The sequence below is a fragment of the Rattus norvegicus genome, chromosome 1 (assembly GCF_021556685.1).
Source record: "Rattus norvegicus strain SHRSP/BbbUtx chromosome 1, alternate assembly SHRSP_T2T, whole genome shotgun sequence".
NCBI lineage: Eukaryota > Metazoa > Chordata > Mammalia > Rodentia > Muridae > Rattus > Rattus norvegicus.
Genome location: NC_141534.1, coordinates 70,107,253 through 70,126,830, shown reverse-complemented (window position 1 = coordinate 70,126,830; position 19,578 = coordinate 70,107,253). Strand labels below are relative to the sequence as shown.

Below are 19,578 nucleotides of genomic sequence, written 5' to 3'. Positions count from 1 at the left end.
TAGGTATTGGCCTTGAATTCCTGACTTGAATTTCAAGACTTTTATCATGAAGGGATGTTGAATTTAGTCTAATGCTTTCTCAGCATTTAATGAGGTGATCATGTGTTTTTTTCTTTTGAGTTTTTTCATATAGTAGATTATGGGGATGGATTTTTATATATTAAAACATCTCTGCATCCCTGAAATGAGGTCTACCTGATCATGGTGGATGATTTTTTTTTGATGTGTTCTTAGATTAGGTTCGTGAGAATTTTATTGGGTAATTTTATGATTATAAGGGAAAATGATATGGTTTTCTTTTGTGGTGGGTCTTTGTGTGGCTTAGGTATAAGCATAATTGTAGCTTTGTAGAAGAAAGTGGGTAGTGTTCCTTCTGTTTCTATTTTTTGGAACAGTTTGGGTCCTATGGTTATTAGGTTTTCTATGATGGTCTGATATACTTCTTCACTAAGCCTATCTGGTCCTTTGTTTGGGAGACCTATAACAACTACTTCTATTTCTTTACGGGTTATAGGACAGTTTACATGGCTTATCTGATCCTGATTTAACTTTGGTACCCGGTGTCGGTCTTGAAATTTCTATTTCCTCCAGATATTATTTCCTCCAGATATTCCAGTTTTGTTTTGTATGGGATTTTGTAGTAGGATATGATGATTTTTTTTAAATTTCCTCAGATTCTGTTGCTATGCCTTATATTTCATTTGAGATTTTGTTAATTTGGATATAATTCCTATGTCATCCTCTTTAATGTGGATAAGGTTAGATCTATCTTATTGATTTTCTAAAAGAACTGGCTCCTGAGTTTGTTGATTCTTCTTATAGTCTTTTTTTTCCACTTGGTTGATTTCAGCCCTGAGTTTGATTATTTCCTGCCATCTACTCCTCTTGGGTGTATTTTCTTTATTTTGTTCTAGAGCTTTTAGGTGTGATGTCAAGTTGCTAGTGTATGATATGCATTATTTTATAGTCATTGATGGCTGAAATATAGTGAAGAAGTTGAGAACTTCATAATTTGTTATGTCAGGGTTTTACAAAGCATGCACTGTATTTTATTGACATATGGCTTTCTCTGTATTGTTTTACCAAAAATAAATTAAGTAGTTAGAACAATTGTTTTGCATCATGTAGCTTGGCTGTATCCAGCTATAGTAAGCTTCAAGTGTTCTGCCTTAAACATGAAAAAGACATGACTGCCATTTCTTGAACAGGCTACACCCAAAAACATTGTAATTGAGTTATGCCTTGGCTATGGCACACTTCTTAAGAAAAAAAAACGACAAACAGGAAGGGAATTACTTTTTCTTATCTAATTAATATCACCTTCAGTCAAAGATGGGGGCAAGCTGGTTTATCATTCTATCTGGTTATGCCTATGCTCTCTGATATGGTTCTATTTTTGTTCTGATTCTTGTTATGTGGCATACTTGGGACATGGGTTAGTTGGTTTTGTTTGTTTGTTTGTTTTTTCTTTTTCTAACAATATCACACATCACTCTGTAGGGCCACAAGTGAAAATTCAAAAAAGCACATCAGGTTATTTCTCAGCTTTTGGGAGTTCTTTTTAGGAATGAATATTCTTGTTTATGATCTGCAATGGGACCCTGGGGACACCCTCGTGAAACTCAGGATTAAGAAATCTAAACACTCTTTGTTAGGAATGCAATACCTCTTATTGGGAACCCCAGTGAATTAAGGTCAAAGACTCCCATGCCAAGATAGGTTCCACGTGCTTGGTGAAGAATAGAGGAAGCCATTTCTATGAGACCTTCCTCCTGGGTTTCTTATGTGGGTATCCCCCCAAAAAACACTCTACCTGACGAATGCTTCATTATTCTTGGAAAAATTAGAAGATCATCCTAGTGGTAAGCTATTCTAGGCAAATCAGATAAACATAGAACCCCAAACTCCTGGCTTAGACATTTACCCTAAGAAAAAAAATCTCTTCCCACTTTCCAAAGATTATATAATTCTTTTTTGTGGACAATGTGTTTAGTTGAATACTATCTGAGAGAGCTTCTTCAGTCAATGTCATCTAAAAGAGGTTTAAAATTAAAGAATTTTAAAACTGGAATCTCAGGGAATTTCTTTACCTGAGGATTAAGGATTTTAAATATTTCTTTAAGTGCTTCTGAAACATTCAAGATTTCTCTCATGAGAAATCCTTGTTCAACTCTATACCTCAAACTGGGTGGTTTGATGTTTTCAGAGTCTAATTTGTTTATTTTTGTAAAATTTGTATTTTAGCCCTTTCTAAGATGTAGGGTTAATGAAGATCTTTTCCCAATCTGTAGGTAGCCATTTAGTCATATAGACAGTGTCCTATGCCTTACACAATCTTTTCAGATTCATAACATCCCATTGGTAAATTGTTGATCTTAGAGCCTGAGCCATTGGATTCATACTTCTTTCACATTATGTTCATTATTTAAATATAAATTCAGAGGATTGATATTCTAATAAAGTATTTCTACACATGGGAAAGGTGGCTGAAATTTCCTTGTCTTTAATATCAGTGGTCAATATGGTACTTTATCTGGAAGTATAATCTTTGCATTGTTTCGTTTTATACATACCGGCTATTCCTTTTCCTGAGAAACATGGCTTCATTCTTAATGCTGATTTTTCTAAGAGACACACTCGAAATTCTCCAGATAAATAAATGGCTTCAGACTCCACAGTTTATATTATAATTGACATTAAAATTCATTGAAGAATGAGCCTGCAATATACACCTTACTGCCTTTGCTGTATTGATTCAAAGTGAAAAGAAAATAATCCTGTCACATAATAATCAATACATTAAATGAACAGATCAAAGAATATTATAAGCAAGAAGGAAAAATGAGCAAGTAACATTTATGGCAGTCCTATGAGGATTATAACTGACTTCTCAACAGAGACTGCACAAGCCAGATAAGATCACAAACACAATCCTAGTCTATTATCCCTAGAAAAACTCGCAATCATATATGATGGAGAAACCAAGATATTCCACAACAAATCTAAATTCAAAGAATATCTTCCTAGAATCACAAAGAGGACTGTAGAAGTAAAACTCCAACAAAAGTTAGGTAACAACACCCAAAAAGCAGAATAAATCATCTCATAACAAACAAAAGGAAGTGAAGCACATGTACACACAATACCAGATATAACATCAAAAATAATAAGAAAAAAATTACTGGTCTTTAATATCTTGCTAATTCAATGGACTCAACTCCACAATAAAAATAGGTTAACAGACTGGGCACACAAGCAGAATACAGCATTTTGCTATATAAGAAACACACTTTAGTGACAAAGGAAATGATTAACTCAAAGCAAAATGCAAGAATATTTTTCCCAAGCAAGCAGACCCAAGAAACAAGCTCAAGTAGCCATTATAATATCCAACAAAATAGACTTCTAAGCAAAACTTATCAACAGTAGAAAATGACACTTTATACTCATCAAAAGAAAAATATCCCAAGATGATATTTCAATTAAGAACATCTATGCCACAATATCAAGTGCACTCACAGTCATAAAAGAAAATTTTCTTAATCTCAAAACAATGAACCCTATTCTATAATTGTGGGAGATTTTGTCGCCACACACTCACGAATGAACAGGTCTTTCAAACAGAAACTGAGCACAGACACTGTGAAACTAATCGAAGTTATGAACCAAAGGTTTTTAACAGATATATACAGAACATTTCATCTTAAAACAAAAGAATATTCTTTTTTCTAATAACCTCAAGGCACCATCTTCAAAGTTGAGCATATATTCAATCACAAAAGAAAGTTTAATAGATACAAGAAGAGGGAAATAATCCCATACATCCTATCAGATAACTATGAAGTTATGCTATATTTCAAGATCAACAAAACAACACATAGCCGACATACTCATGATAACTTAACTCTTAAATGATAACTTGGACACTGACAAAAATAAAGACATTAAAGACTTTCTAGAATCCAATGAAATCGAAGCTACAGCATACCAAACACCTTGGACACAGTAAAAGCAGTGCTAATAGGAAATTTCAAAGCATTAATTACTTCATGAAGAAATTTGAGGCAGTTCATTTTCTGTGTGGGGATGAGAATCCCCAAAGGTGGTGGAGACTCATAATGGGGGCAAGGCAGGGATAGCCTTCCTTTATGCAAATGATAATCTGGCTCAGTAAGAATAATAGGGAAACAATACGCTTCACAATAGTCACTGATAATATGAAATAGCTTCGTGTACCTCTAACTGAGCTAGTAAAAGATCTGTTAGACAAGAACTTCAGGTCTCTGAAGAAGAAAATGAAAGACATCAGGTGATGGATAGGAGACCTCCTATTCTCATGGATTGGTAGGCATAACATAGAAAAATGGACATCCTACAATAGGCAATCTACACATTCAATTCAATCCCCATTGGAATTTCAACTCTATTCTACACAGACCTGGATAGTTATCTGCAATCATATAGAAAAACAAAAAACAAAAAATGAAAATGATTCTCAACAAGGAAATAACCATCCCTGAACTCTAGTTGTACTACAGAATAATAATGAAAAACAAACAAACAAGCAAACAAAAAAAAAACAAACAAACATGGTAATGGTATAGATACAGATAGTCAATCAATGAAGTAGAATTGAAGACCCAGAAATAAATCCACAGAACTTTAAATAATTGATCTTTGATGAAGTAGTGAAAAACATAGACTGGATAAAAAGAAAGCATCTTCAACACTTGCTACTGGTCTAAATGAAGATCTGGATAAATAAGAATGCAAAATGTTCCATATTTACCCCCTTGTATAAAGCTCAAATCCAAGTGGATCAAGGGCCTCCACATAAAACCAGATACACTGAAATCTAATAGAAAAGAAATTGGGAAATAATCTTAAACACATTGGTACAGGGGAAATGTACCTGAACAGATCACCAATGTGTGAAAATAAAATAGTGTTATGTGGGTATTCATTATTATATTCATTAAACACCACGCTGTTTTTTTTAATTTAAATATATCTTGAGCCACTTGATAATCATGAACACACAGAAAAAAAACATGACACAGTTACATAGATACTGGTTAAAACATACTGTACTAAAATCTTTAAGACTTAGATCCCTGTGAAATTCTCATTTTACCTAGGATACTCAGCACAGAGATAATAAAATATACCAACGTAATTATAGAGCAAGATCTTCAAGCTTACACAACATAGTTTATAACCACCCAAAAGCTGTGAAAAACTTAAGAGCAAATGGAAACCTAAAGACTAGGAAAGTAACTATACCCTGTGTTTCATACTTAAGTACAATGATCTCAACTTAGATGGAATGGTAAAAAAAATAAAAATAAAATAGTAAACAACTTTTATTTCATCTTCAGCCTAAAATATGCAAACCTTGACTATTTCCCAAAACTCAGACTCATTCTGAAAGTTTCTGGTCAATTACTCATTTTCAGAGATAGAAGATTCTGGACAGTATAGTCAGTAACTCTATATTAATCACAGCAACTTAAATCAAATATCTTCATTAATGAATATTTAACGATACATTATGTTCTCTGAATATATTCTTTTCTTGAGAGAAATTGAGGAGAAAAAACAAAGGCAATAATCTATGAGTTATTAGTATGATCTTTAACATGTGTAAAAGATCATGTTTATATATATATATATATATATATATGTGTGTGTGTGTGTGTGTGTGTGTGTGTGTGTGTGTGTGTGTGTGTGTTGTGAATATATACCATTCATTGCCAAGACAGGACTTTATAAAATGTATGGTAAATGACTATGAAATGGGGATTCTGTAGGTTTGTGGAGACTTTAGAACTATGAACATCTGACAGCTGGGAGCAGAGTTATCCCCCACAATTTGTGCTCAACAATGCATACCAGCCATTTTTTCAGGAATATAGAGAATCTATGGTTCATTTAACAATTTTTCATTGTCTCATAAATTGCTGTCATCATTTAAAAATAAAGTTTCTATTTATATTCTTAATATGCTATTAAGTATCCACATGCAAGTTCAATTTGTTGAATGAAAAATGGATTCAGTATTTACATTTGTAGAAAATGTTTAATATTTTTGGGTAAAAAATGTAGTCAGATGTACCTATACCATTATTCAAGTATCTATGAAATAAAGTACAGTACAGAACTTTGAAAAATACTACTTAACTGATAGATGAATTAAACAATATTTAAAGTTATGACAGTAACTCCAAAATATTGTGAAACCACAGAAAATAGCAGAAAATGAACTTTTTACAGTCAATAAAGACTCATAATTACTGAAACCTTCCCTTCTACACCTTGTTCCCAAGTTCAGAAAGTTAGGCAACATCAAGTACTTAATAATACACTGACCAATTTTGAAATGCAAAACTATTCCAAATTCACACATATGTGGAGTCTATGACAGTCATTTTGAAACTTTAGTGCAATTTGTCACAGTGTCCATAAAATTATCGAAGTATGTAGGATCCACCAAGACAGTCCCCACTTTGTACAGTAAACATTTTAGATGGAAGCTCCGCAGGATTGTGTGGAGCATGGAAACTTTTTGTTTAATGCTATTCCAAGGGTCATATTCCCTACCAGATTAGGTTAGTGACAGAAAACCTAAATACAAATATCTGTTTACCTTAAATGCCTTTTCATTAATCTAATTTACATGTGATCATATTTTCATCATATCATGAGGAAGAATTTACATTTTTGATACATTTGTGATATTCTGGAATACTTTTCTCTACATCTTAGATTTATCCCACATATCAAAACTTTACTCACTTTGCCAACTTAAATGTGGGTCAGGGGATAATCAACTTTGTGATGGCTGTGGCACTTTTCATTGGCCATGTTTGCAGTTTTTGAGGAATGTCTCCACTTTAACGTGAGTTATATTGGACTCAGTGTAAGCATATGTAATACTTTCTTGATTTATGTAATTTTTTTCTTCTGACTTGACCATTCTTAACTAATGATCTGGCTGTTTCTACCCTCTCTATTGTCCTCTCCCTTTATTCCCTGAACCAGTATGACCTCTAAAAGGTGCCAGTACTATTGCCCTAAAGATCTAACTGTAAGACAATGATCAGTGTCCCATTTTATAGACCTTATAAACATAAATAATTACAAAAACAAGTTCCGAGAAAAACAAAAAAAATATGAAATTTGTTGTTTCCATTGCATACATTACTGATACAAGAAAATTATGAGAAAATAGCTTTGGGGTAATCTAAGTAATGTCTAGTACTTTATACTAGCTAAGGCATTGGTTTTCAGCAGACTGTTAGCAAATGATTGTCTTCTATTATTTCTTAAGACAAAAGAGTTAGGATGGGATGGGAAGAAGGTAAAGGTCATATTTTGCTTGGGAATGTAGCTTCTTTGGTGGATCAGGTATAGTAGATCCTTGATATTTAGACAGATCTTAATTATGGGTCTATTGTTAGTCAGCGTACAATGTGGTAATGATATCTGAATCATATAAGACATGCTGCCTGGAACCTGCTGCCTGTGTCTATCTCCTGAAGAATAGCAAAATATAGACATAAGTTACAGTTATATATCTTTTAGTATTTACATAAATATCATGTTTCTATACTGTCAAGAGGTTTTCATGCTAATTTACTACATGCTTAACTTATAAATTGTCTCATAGTTATTTAGGTCTGTATAACCATAACTACAGTATATTCAGCTTTTTCTGTCCACCAACAGAATCACACAGACATTGTATTCATAGTTTAAATGGATGATAATGTTCTATTGAATTTATCTGCACTGCCTAATATGAGAAAATATTTCCTTTGTTACCATATTGACCACTGTACTCATCTATGGGCTGTTCTTTTTGTATCTATTTTGTCATTATATAATGATGTTTATTTATATGAATATATTCTCTATATAGAAGAGCATAGATTTGTCAGTTTTTAGTGTGTGGACTTCTTTCTTTTGAAATAAAAATGGCACATACTTTTTTTAATAATTTTATGCCAATAACCAAGTCATTTAACTTGTCAGAATCCCATTCCTCTGTTGATTGAATCTTTGCATTGTGATATAGCATAACTATACCTCTAAAATGAAGATAACATAGCCTAAAGACATCTACTGAGTGGGCCTTAAAAAGCATTAACTCCTACTTTATATTTAGCTAGAGGTATTTTTTTCAAATAACAACTGTAATCATTACCAATGCCAATACATTATGAGGTTCTTCTATAAATCGTCAATGTACCATACATTAGATATATGCTTAAAATCTTTCAAATAGAAATATTGGAAAATACTATGCAATGAAATCCCAGCAAAACTGAACTCTGATTTTGATTATTTATTTAGGCTTGATTACTGATCCTGATAGATAGTCCATGCAAATTCAAGTAAAATTGACTTGGGAATTTTTTTTAAAACTTAATAAATGAAAGTGGAAAACATAGAACTATTAGCACAACTAATATTGCCACAGAATAGATAAAATGTGAGCATTATTTTTGAACTATATAAGATTTTTTCTGCCTTAAGAAATTGATATTGATTCAGTCATATAATAGTTGGCTTGTACATTGCAAAAATACAATAGTAAGGAAAACTTTGTAGTCCTCATAATCATACATGACAGATCATTTAAGAAGTTAGATCATAACAAAATGATATATTATTCATCATTGTGTTTCTTATGCAAAATTTCTATAGTAAGGATATAATTTGTTTACCCAGTTTCTAGAAGCTCTAAGTAAATATTGAAACACAACTTATTTGTCCTTCCTCAAGTAACATTACTTAGGATTCCTAAAACAGAGTACTATTTTCCCAATAGAAAAATAATATAATAGAACAAGCTCCTTGATTGTAGTTTGCTATAAAACTACAGATATTAGTTTCAAAAGATTAAAACCAAACCTCTGAGTACAGATTCTCTTAGGAAGAAAAGTGGTGAGGCATTAGTTGTATGTCGATATTTCTTATATGAAGAGGAATTTAAAATTTAAATATTGTGGGAAAGAAACCATAGACTTTGTATACCTGGGATAACATTATGTGACTTGGAAATTTCTACTCATGTAAAGCATAATCTCGGAAAAGGTGAATCATGATTCATCACAAAAGGTCCCAAAGAAGGAAAACACATAGAAATGATTGCTGTGATGTTCACCAGCCACCAACCAGGATTATATACAAGAGCAATGCAGCCTTGTAAGACGGAAGAGAGGGCATAAAAACCTATGAAGGTGAACATGAGAGCCAGTATCCTGTGAGTAGCTCTGGACTCAGGGGATGTTCTGGAGGAAACAGTGATGCTATGGATATGTTGAACATTTTGCCTGTGCATATAGAGAATGACAACCATGGAGCTGCTCGACCAGATGATAATGAAAGAAAACAAAATTTCAGGAAGAACGATAATTGTAGTATATAATGAGCTTATGAAGTGATCATGAACTACAGTGGAACAATATTTCAGATGATGTTTTTGTGTAAGGTTCTTTCTGTTCTCCTTGTTATACATATACACAGGAAAAATCATATTTAATACCATGTAGAGAATCCAGCAAAGAGAAGTGAAGAGACCAATATGATGTGGAACTTTGGCTTTAAGGTTCATCCAAAAAGAGTTCCTAGGACTGATGGTGATTGCCTGGAAGACACTCAAGAAGCAGGTGGAACTAATGGACACATTTCTGCCCAGTCTTTGAATATACAAAAGGAATTTGCAGACAAAGTCATTGATAAATCCTTTTATCCCAAAAGTTTGCACTGTATGGAGCAGTCCTTTAGAAAGAAGAATCAAAAAGTTGGCTGTGAATAGGTTTGAAAGAATCAAACTTGAAGTCTTCATTCTATGTTCAATATAGTAATTGATCAGGTAGCAGGACAGAAGAGAGACATTTCCTAGACTCCCAACTGTACTCTGAAGTAAGAACACTATTCCTATTATCAAATCCTTGAGGTACATTCTGTCATTGATCAAGTTTTCCTTAAACTGTTGCAAAAGTCACTTCCTTGAACACTTAGAGACCTGGTTCTTGATGTGAAAAAAAATTGCATGTGCTCTAGATAATTCTCTAGTAGTTAAGCTAATGGGAACACTCTGACTCAGAAAATCATTTTATCAACAATATTTTACAAAAAATATTTTGTCAGTAACACTCCTGAAATCTTCCAGTCTATATACTTATGAAAAGAACTTCCAGACCTTTGCATAGAAATGTCAGTATTAAGAGTATGTCCAAGTACCTGTTAGAGAATCAATGATCAGGGAGTTAAAATATAATAGATATTCATTGACAATTTCCAAAATTAATTCTCAGTGGCAACTCATATTTAAGATAAGTTTATTTTAATTACTCTTTTAAGCAAAAACAGAAAAGAAAAGAAAAGAAACAAAAAGAAGAGAAAAAGAAAAGAAAAAGAGAGAAAAGGGAAATCTATACATTTCTCTTCTGAAATTTAATCCAAATAAAAAAGTAAGAACATTTCTCTGAAACAATGCAAACATTTCTTTGTGCACACCTAATGCTACTAACCTTAAAATTTACATAACACAATTTTAAATTTTTTTGATTCTTTTTTTCAGAGCTGGGGACCGAACCCAGGGCCTTGTGCTTCCTAGGTAAGCGCTCTACCACTGAGCTAAGTCCCCGGCCCCTTAAAATTTTAAATATGTAACTCTCATTATGATTTATATAACAGACATACACATGTAGATTCTTTTTATTTTTGCACACAGATACAGGACTCATAAGTAGATACCTAGTACTAAGTACACAACAAAACATATGAATCATTTCCACCAGTCAGGAAAAAAGTGAAAATATTAAGTCGAGAATAAACTGGTGAAGAATGTACAACATTCTTATGAGATCCAGTTTCCGGTGTCAATGAGCAGTAAATAAGTGTAATGATAAAACCATAGCAAACAACACATTCATATGCTTGAGGATAACTTTAAACCCAAATATGGAAAGAGAAGACAACTAACATGAATCAACAGGCAAATTAATGAACGCAAGTAATTAAGTAAAACAATCTTTTAAAATTCATGTATATGTGCTGCATCTACCAAAATGGGATTTAAGTCTTCAGTCTTTGACCTGAAAAACATGGTTATCATTTCATGGAGCAGACCTCATACGACCATTTGTAATTGAAGTTATAGGTTGTTTATAACACAATTCCTGAGAAATAGTTGCTTAATCATAAATAGGAATGAAATTAGTTTTTTTCATAACTAATTGATTTGACTTTAGACAATTAAGACAGGCTATATACCTCAGCTTATGTTCTTTTACGTCTTGCTCTATATTTGTTCATTTTCAGTTTCTGTGGGATACTGGTTTAGGGACATGGTTGCTTGGATCTTCCAAGACCTGAAATTCCTAATACAGCGCAACAAGTGAAAATAGAACAGCCTGTCTGGATATTTATCATCCCTTCCAACTTACTTCAGATCCATGAGTTTTTTTTCCCTAACTTGCATTGGTACCCAGGGGAAACCCTGGGAATACTGGGGTTCAAAAAATCTACTCATTGTCAGGGTTGCATTACCTACTGTTCGAAAATGCTGCTATAAAATTAAGGTAATGTCTGCCATATCCATATTAGTTCCGTGAGCTTGGTACAGAGTGAAGGACTCGCTTTTTTCCAGGCCATCCTACACTCTGAATTGTATGAGTAACCACAACTACATCATTCCACCTAACCAATACCATATAATCCTTAATAAAATTACAGGACCAACTTATCGGTATGCTTCTCAAAAACTTTAAATTTCAGCCAATGAAAATTCATCTTAAGAGGAACCTCTTCTCGGTTCCCAAATTTTATATTTCAGCCCTAATAAAATCTATGTGCACAGCTATTTTGTTGCATACAATATGAGATAGCTGCTTTACTGTCATCTAAAATATCTGTAATAATAAAGCGCTTTAACACTAATACACGACTGAGTCTTCCAACTCTCTTCATTCTCCATCTTTTTCTCTATGTGTTTCTCTGACTCCTGTCTCTCTTCCTGTCTCTTTCTGTCTCTGTATTCATTGCCTGATTTCACCTTGTGTGTTTCAGATTCTTGACATTCCAAGTGATGGCATGGACTGAGTAACTAGGTTCTACACCATCGTTCCCTGTTTGTTATGCAGCAAATCTATACACTAGGGAGGAAGAAAAAAAGAAATCACACTTGAGGTCACATCATCAATCCAAGAAACACTCAGAACCTCAAGAACCCCTCTAATACTGTGGTTCAATACATTTGATAGACTCACATAATGCTCAGAGCAATATACTTAGTCAGAGATGTCTGATTTAGCTGGAGTCCTCTGTCTTAAAGATTTTCATGCTAACAGAGACAGACTTAAGTTTCTCATCTAATAAACTTTGAGGTTCTGCAATGGCCCACTGTGCAAAGACCAGAAAAATAAGTTGTCTGTCTCTCTATGGACTGTATAATTACAAAATTTGTTTTCATAGTAAAAGAGACTCAATTTATGAATTATAATTTTCATTGCTATAACTTAAAGGGACAAAACTTTAAAACCTCAATACTATAAATGCTACTAAACTTTTGGAAATTTTTTTTATAAATCATTAAGAGAGAAGATTAATAGTTATCACATAAATGACTCAATTTTTATATATAATTAATTTTCAAATACAAACTTTATTTACCTTACTGTGTGTGTTTTCAAATTATACCTAATACAAGTAACTAAAAATAAGTAAATTACAATTAAAATCATGTACACTTAACAAGTGATGTTATTAATATAATAATATTTGATACATGCTGAATATGTCATGTAATATGTTTAAGTGAAAATAATTCCTGTGATCTACTATCCATTTTAATTTTACTTACTGCTATTTTTTATACTTCTCAGATCTTTTTTTTTTTTTGGTTCTTTTTTTCGGAGCTGGGGACCGAACCCAGGGCCTTGCGCTTCCTAGGTAAGCGCTCTACCACTGAGCTAAATCCCCAGCCCCAACTTCTCAGATCTTTAATGTCAATATCTTAGTGTAGTTATATCAGCAGGCACCTGGACAGGGTTTAGAAATTTGCTTCATATTAAAGAATAAGTAGGATTGAGATATAAATTTTATTATATAAAATAATCTGATTTGCAAAGACTAATCTCAATAAACAAACACTCATATATGTGCAATGTTAAACAAGTAAAATGGTAACAATGAAATGCTTATGCAAAATATAAAGTTTTAGAAAAATATTCACTATTTACAAATGCAAGTAACTGTATGCTGAGATTTAATATTTCAGAGTTTTACTCCATCAATGGAATTCTGATAACTTATTAATCTACCTCTCTTAAAATACTGTTGTTATGGTTAGTCACACAGACAGTAGATTAAATTTCCTCTAGTAGTCTTTGAATTAAAATTTATAGTTGCTAAACATCATGCTAAAATCATCTCCACTCAATTTATATGTTCATTTCTCTGGACAGAAGCAAAAGAATGTTCAGATTTTTTCAACAAAACCATAATTTTGTTATGCCTCAAAACTATCAATCTACTCTAGCTGATCTTCAGATAATACATAGAAGCCTTTTGTACATCAACAATTTTAATATTGTTTCCAAAAATGGTATAAAAACTTCAAGGAGGAAAACAATTTCTAAACATTGGATCCCCTAACCCCCAGCTTTCAAATTGACTGCAAATCAGCACTTGGACAGTCAACTGTTTATTCTGATTTCTTGAGTGGAGTATTCCAATTATACTAATTTACATTTTAAGATTTTAAATTTAACTTCTATCTCTAGTTTTTAATCTATATTCGACAAATTCTACACAGTTGATAGAAATCAAGTAATTTCTACAAAGATGCTCTACACTATGCCAGCACAGTTAGGATTCCTACACTAGAAACCCCCCCCAACTTGGTAAAAGCTGATGTAATCCAGTATCATTGATGTAAATATTCTCAGTCTACTCAAATGGGATAGCAAACCAAATGCTTCTGATGAAAGCCACATAATTTTTATTTCTCCATAATATTGCCTAGTATACTATTTAGAGACCCAGAGAGTGAAGAAGAACACATCACCATTGGTTCTCAACAAACTGCTAGAATATTATATACAAAAGCAAACCAAACCAAAGCAAAACAAAACTCCCTGGCAAATGGACAATATAACTACATATATTACCTATTGTTATACAAAGATTAAAATTCTTCTTATTCTTTCCAAGCCATCATAATTTATACATGCCTCCTTTTATGAATTACAAGGTTTTATCCCTTCCCAATTAAAGAATTCTAAGACTGTATCAAAAATTTCAGGAAGGCATATAACACAAACTGGGAATGCAGAATCAGTCTTCCTCGATCTTAGTCTTCAAAGACATCTTATTATAAAGACAAACCTAGTTTACTCTTCTTTATAATTAAACCTGCCTCTTTAAAGAATTGGTTTATGCCTCACTTATAGCCTTAACTGCAATTATTTTTATTTGGCTTGTTCCATAAAATGATAAATATGACTTTGCTCAAAATGAAATAACATTCTTACAACTGTAATTTTATTTCAAAAACTGTTATGACTATTTTATGATAACCTTGCAATTAGGTATCTGATTCAGGAGGTCATTATGATTAACATTACCTACGTTTTTCTCATGTACTGCCACCAATATTGCTGACCAAAAATTTCAGTAAATGGTTTATATTCTTCTTTCTTAGAGATTAAATTAAACCATTCATCTCCCACACAGAAAATAGTGATCATATTCACCCAAGAATATTTACCTTAAAACTTCTATATAACAGAAAGTATATAATATTCATGCCAATCATTGTACTATTCTGGTTTATGTACCAGAAAATTATAATGCTATTTGTAGCTTATAACTCAGAAATCCCCACATACTATTTAACAGGTCAGAGCATCAGCTTTTTCTCCGGTGATACTGTACACTGAAGCATTGCAAATAAAATACAAGAAATGAATATCAAGCAAATACAAACAAAATATGTGTTTATACATCATTAATACACTTAGAAACTGCACAGTATAGATCAGCAGTGATTGCATCATTTATGGATTAACATATATAGGAATGCATGTCCCTAAAATAAAACATGTAAAAATGACAGACATAATGCACAATAATGAAAAAGCTAATAAATTTGATATTTTTATTGCTTTTGAAGGACCGAATAAATTTTCCTACTATATAATTTGGACTCTTTTGTCCTGTTGTCTCATTTTCTCAGTATGTGGGATGAATTCCTATATATTACATAAAAAATTCAATATTTTATGGAAAATTATAGCCTAGAAATTAAAATAATTTTACATTATGAAATGGTTAAGTTGGTGAATTCCTGGCCTTGGACATGTAATGGCCTGAGTTGAACCTCTACAAAAGAGGAATTTTCACCCAAGTACTAGAACAGAAATTAAAGAAGAACAACAGGTCAGCTTAGAATATTCAGAAAGTTACAGAGAGTTGAAAACTTTGTCTAAAATGTATAAGGATAATACTATTGAAATATAAAATTTGTCAGAAGAAAAAGGACAGTTGTCCCCTGAACACAACACACACACACACACACACACACACACACACACACACTATGATCATGATTACTTCTGTATTTGAACATAGGCACTCACATATATAGACACAAATATATGAGAAAATTGAATTATTAAATTATTAATTGATATTTACATGCTTATATTTACTAAATTCTTAATAAATAACACAGATAATCAGGATTTTGGAAAAAACGAAATGCAAGTTATTCATAGATTCTGTGAAGTCAAGGTTTGCATTGTATATGTTTCCAATTTCAGAATCAAATTTTCCATGTAAAATCTTTACTCCAGATTTTCCTTCTTAGATGTACATACAACAAGTAAAAACTGCTCACCTGACTCATAGTTTGTGCCAAAACTTCAGCTCAGTGACTACTTTATGACGTCCTCAACTTTCTGAAATCCAGCATTATCAGGAGGGGAATATTTCAACTCTAAGCTGAAGGCCAATATTTATGACTTCATCTCACTTATGAACTACAGTTTTCATTACATCTTCTGTATCAAATATAACCCTCATTTTGGGAGACAATAACTTTTCAGGGACTACTTTGATAGCTAACTACCAAAGCTCATCATTAAATTCATGTGATTGTCTCCAGAGGGACATTCTAAACTTCTTGAAGAAGCTACAAACAATTAAATTCTCATGACCCCTAAAGATTAACCATTTCAGAGTATACGAAGCATATTAAGGTGTCTGTGAGAGACTTTTGCAATGAAGTTTCTGTGATTTACTCTACTCCAAATATCTCTTAATCGTACTATAGAAACGTTAGTCTACTATTAATTATCATATTCCAGCACTACCCACTGCTACCACATTGGGCCAATATAATCACTCAGAAATTCAGGAATAACTGCTGAAGTGTTTGTGGTAATATTTTGCACCAAAAATCATTCTGAACCCACATTTAAAACTGCTTACAAATTAAATTGAATAATAATAAGGAAACAACATGGCACAGACTAAAACTTTGAACATTACCCTATTCATCATAGAATTTACATGCAAATATCTGTCCTTCATCATTTTTTTCTCCATTAAACAATAGATATGTCATGGATGTGTTTTTAATACAAATTTCCTTTAAGGGTCCTAGAGTATTCACAATTAATATTCATGAAAAATATTTTGAACAAAATTTTTGTTTTCAGTAAGAAAAGATATTGGATAATGTAGCAAATTAATATTTACATTCTGGGCAAGAAGAATATTTCCGTGAGTCTTTAAAGATGTAGGAGTTACAAAAGCAGTACAGTCCACATCAGAGATCCAGGCTTTTCATTCAACAATAGGTTCAGTTCCCAGAATTCTCTGAATTTCAAGATTCAATTCAATAAATTACAAACACAAAGAGTTGTTCTAGCCTTGTCAATTTTTCCTGGATGGATAATGTGTTGATTTGAATGAGAAATACCACCAGTGACGAAAAGGAAAAAAAAAAACCTGTTGCCTGAAGTGCAAACTTATAGGTTCTTTGGAAAATTGATTGTGTTGAATGGGGTTTTGTTGGGATAAACATGAAGTAACATTTGGTTGAAGCAAATATAGGTGAAAAGCTAGGGTAGTTTTGTGAAGGAGTGTTTGACTGAAGCAGACACAGCTGAAAGGATGTTCTGTTAAAAACAAACGTGTAAAGGTTCAAGTGATGAAGGATTTTTCATGAAAAACACTCATGGTTTGGTCTGTTGTATATTGCATGGTTGACATCCATTTGTCAGGAATCTATAGAGAGAAAACAAAAAATGTCTTCTGGTGCTGTTTTTTTTTACTTATTTTTCTTTTGTGGAATTGGACTGATTGGCACTGTTTTCAATTGAGAAAGACATACATGTTTAAGCATGACACAAGGTGAGACAAGATCTGTGAAAAACACCTGATGTTTAGAGGTGGTATAAGTAGGACTCCATGAATAGTTACAAACCTGAACTTGGCTGGTTTATTTATGTAAGTTTGTTGGTAATGTGTTTTGTTGTTATTTGCTTTGAAAGAGAAGCACAGCCAAGAACTTTTCTTGGTATTCTTATTGGACATGGTCTCTCCTGTTGCTTGACTTGTGTAGAGGATGAATTCTGGCTCTCTCTGTTAGGTAGTGTCACTGTTGTTGACTTATGTTGTTTTTTCTCAGATCTACTGAACTGTACTGATGAAATAACTGTGAAGTGTATAGGAATGGAGGAGGCTGTCTTTATAAATGTGTGAAATGAACTCCTAATTTCTTTGTGTGTGTGTGTGTGTGTGTGTGTGTGTTTGTGTGTGTGTGTGTTTAATAATTTTTTGTATTTTTTTATTTTTCTTTTCTTTTATTGGAAATTTTCTTTTTTTATATATTTCAAATGCTATCCCATTTCCTGGTTTACTGTCTGGAAGCACATGCATTCTATTCCCTCTCCCCCTGCTTACATGAGCGTACACACCACAACCCACACATTCCCTGCCATCTCCCCACCTTGGAAATCCCCTACAACAATGAATCAAGCTTTCAATTTTTTAAACAACACAGATGAGAGTTGTTCTAAAGAACCAATTTTAAATATGTTTTATTTCTCTCATTTTTCACTGTCTCTGCTGGTTGGTGGGATAAAAAGGAGGTTAATGTGTTTAAGAACCATCATTTAAAATAGGCTTTTAAAAAGTAAAGTTAGAATGCTCATTTTTCAAGCTGTTTGGAAAGGATTGTATTGGGTATCACTGAAGTAGAAAGCTTTGCATTGAGGAGGGTATTGATAATCCCTGCATTGTTTGTAAAGAGATGAATACTCAGCACACTATTTATGATTCCATTGCTCTTTTTATACTCTTCTGCTTCCCAAACATAATGAACAGTCTATAAGGATATAAATGTCCAAATAATCTCTCCCTTCTTAAAGCTGTTTGCAGTTATGCTGTATAAGAGCAGAAAAATGTTGAAGGTTGAAATATTTACCTCAGAGAAGGATGGATGTAACTGACCATATTTGTTTTGGAACGAATGGTTGAGAGTTAAGAACTTTAAATTAGAAGAGCAGATGATTTCTCTAAGCAGATTTTAATGAACTAATGTGCATGTAATCTGTAAAACTGATCTACAGAGAACAAAGTGAACTTTAACAATTGACTCAAGAGTTTTAAAATGACTCAGGAATTGTAGCAGCATCTGTGATAAAAGTCATTTTTGTCATGCTGACTGAGACAAGGGACTATCATAATGCTTCTCTGACAGGTACTCCTGAGTATCTACAAGAAACAGTTTCAGGTAATGAGAGCCAAACGTTAGACAAAGCTCTGAGGTTCTTATGAAATAGTTAGTGGAAAAGTTGAAGGCCCTAAAAGTATAAGAAGTCCATAGTAAGAATAATAGAGTCAAATAACCTGGACACCTGGAAGTTATCAGGAACTGAGCCACAAACCAAATGCAAAACACCTGCTTCACCAAGAACCCTAGCACCTATGTAACAGACAAACAGCTTAGTTTCTATCTCTGGGCTATCTATAAAGCAGTAGTCTGACTGTGGAATCAGATTCCTAACATTGCTTTCTTGGATGGATTCAGTGGTAGAGTTCTGCCATAATACTACAAAGAATTGGCATGATAGTGCAGAGGAAGCTACTGGTAGTGTCCAAAACACTTAAGAGAGTATAAATGGGTTTGAGGAGAGAGAAACTATGAGGGGACACCTGGAAGGACATCACATAGAATGTAAAAATGATAGAAAAAAATGAAAAATAGAAGAGAGAGAGAACAGAATGAAGAAAGAAATACAGAAAATGAAAGAAATGTAACAAAGAAATAAAGATTGAAAAGAAAGGAGGAAAGAAACAATGTAAGAGAGAGAAAGAAAGAAAAACAAACAAACAAACACAAAGAAACAAAGAAGAAACTATCAGGATCTTTAGTATGGTTAAGCTATTGGGCATAGATCATATATCTCAATAAAGGAAATAATAATACAAACATTGTTCCAGCCAGAGACCCATGCTATTTGCACCTGTTCCTGGAGTGGAGTCTCTTTTCTG

At 32.8% G+C, this 19,578-nt stretch overlaps 1 protein-coding gene across 1 annotated transcript; it reads right to left on the bottom strand.

Annotated features, from left to right (window-relative positions):
* Window positions 1–9,073: 9,073 nt before the first annotated feature.
* On the bottom strand, window positions 9,074–9,970 carry Vom1r3 (vomeronasal 1 receptor 3). The gene has a single exon (XM_087609969.1). It carries the CDS (start codon window positions 9,968–9,970, stop codon window positions 9,074–9,076), a length of 897 nt encoding a protein of 298 aa, XP_087466095.1.
* Window positions 9,971–19,578: the final 9,608 nt, after the last annotated feature.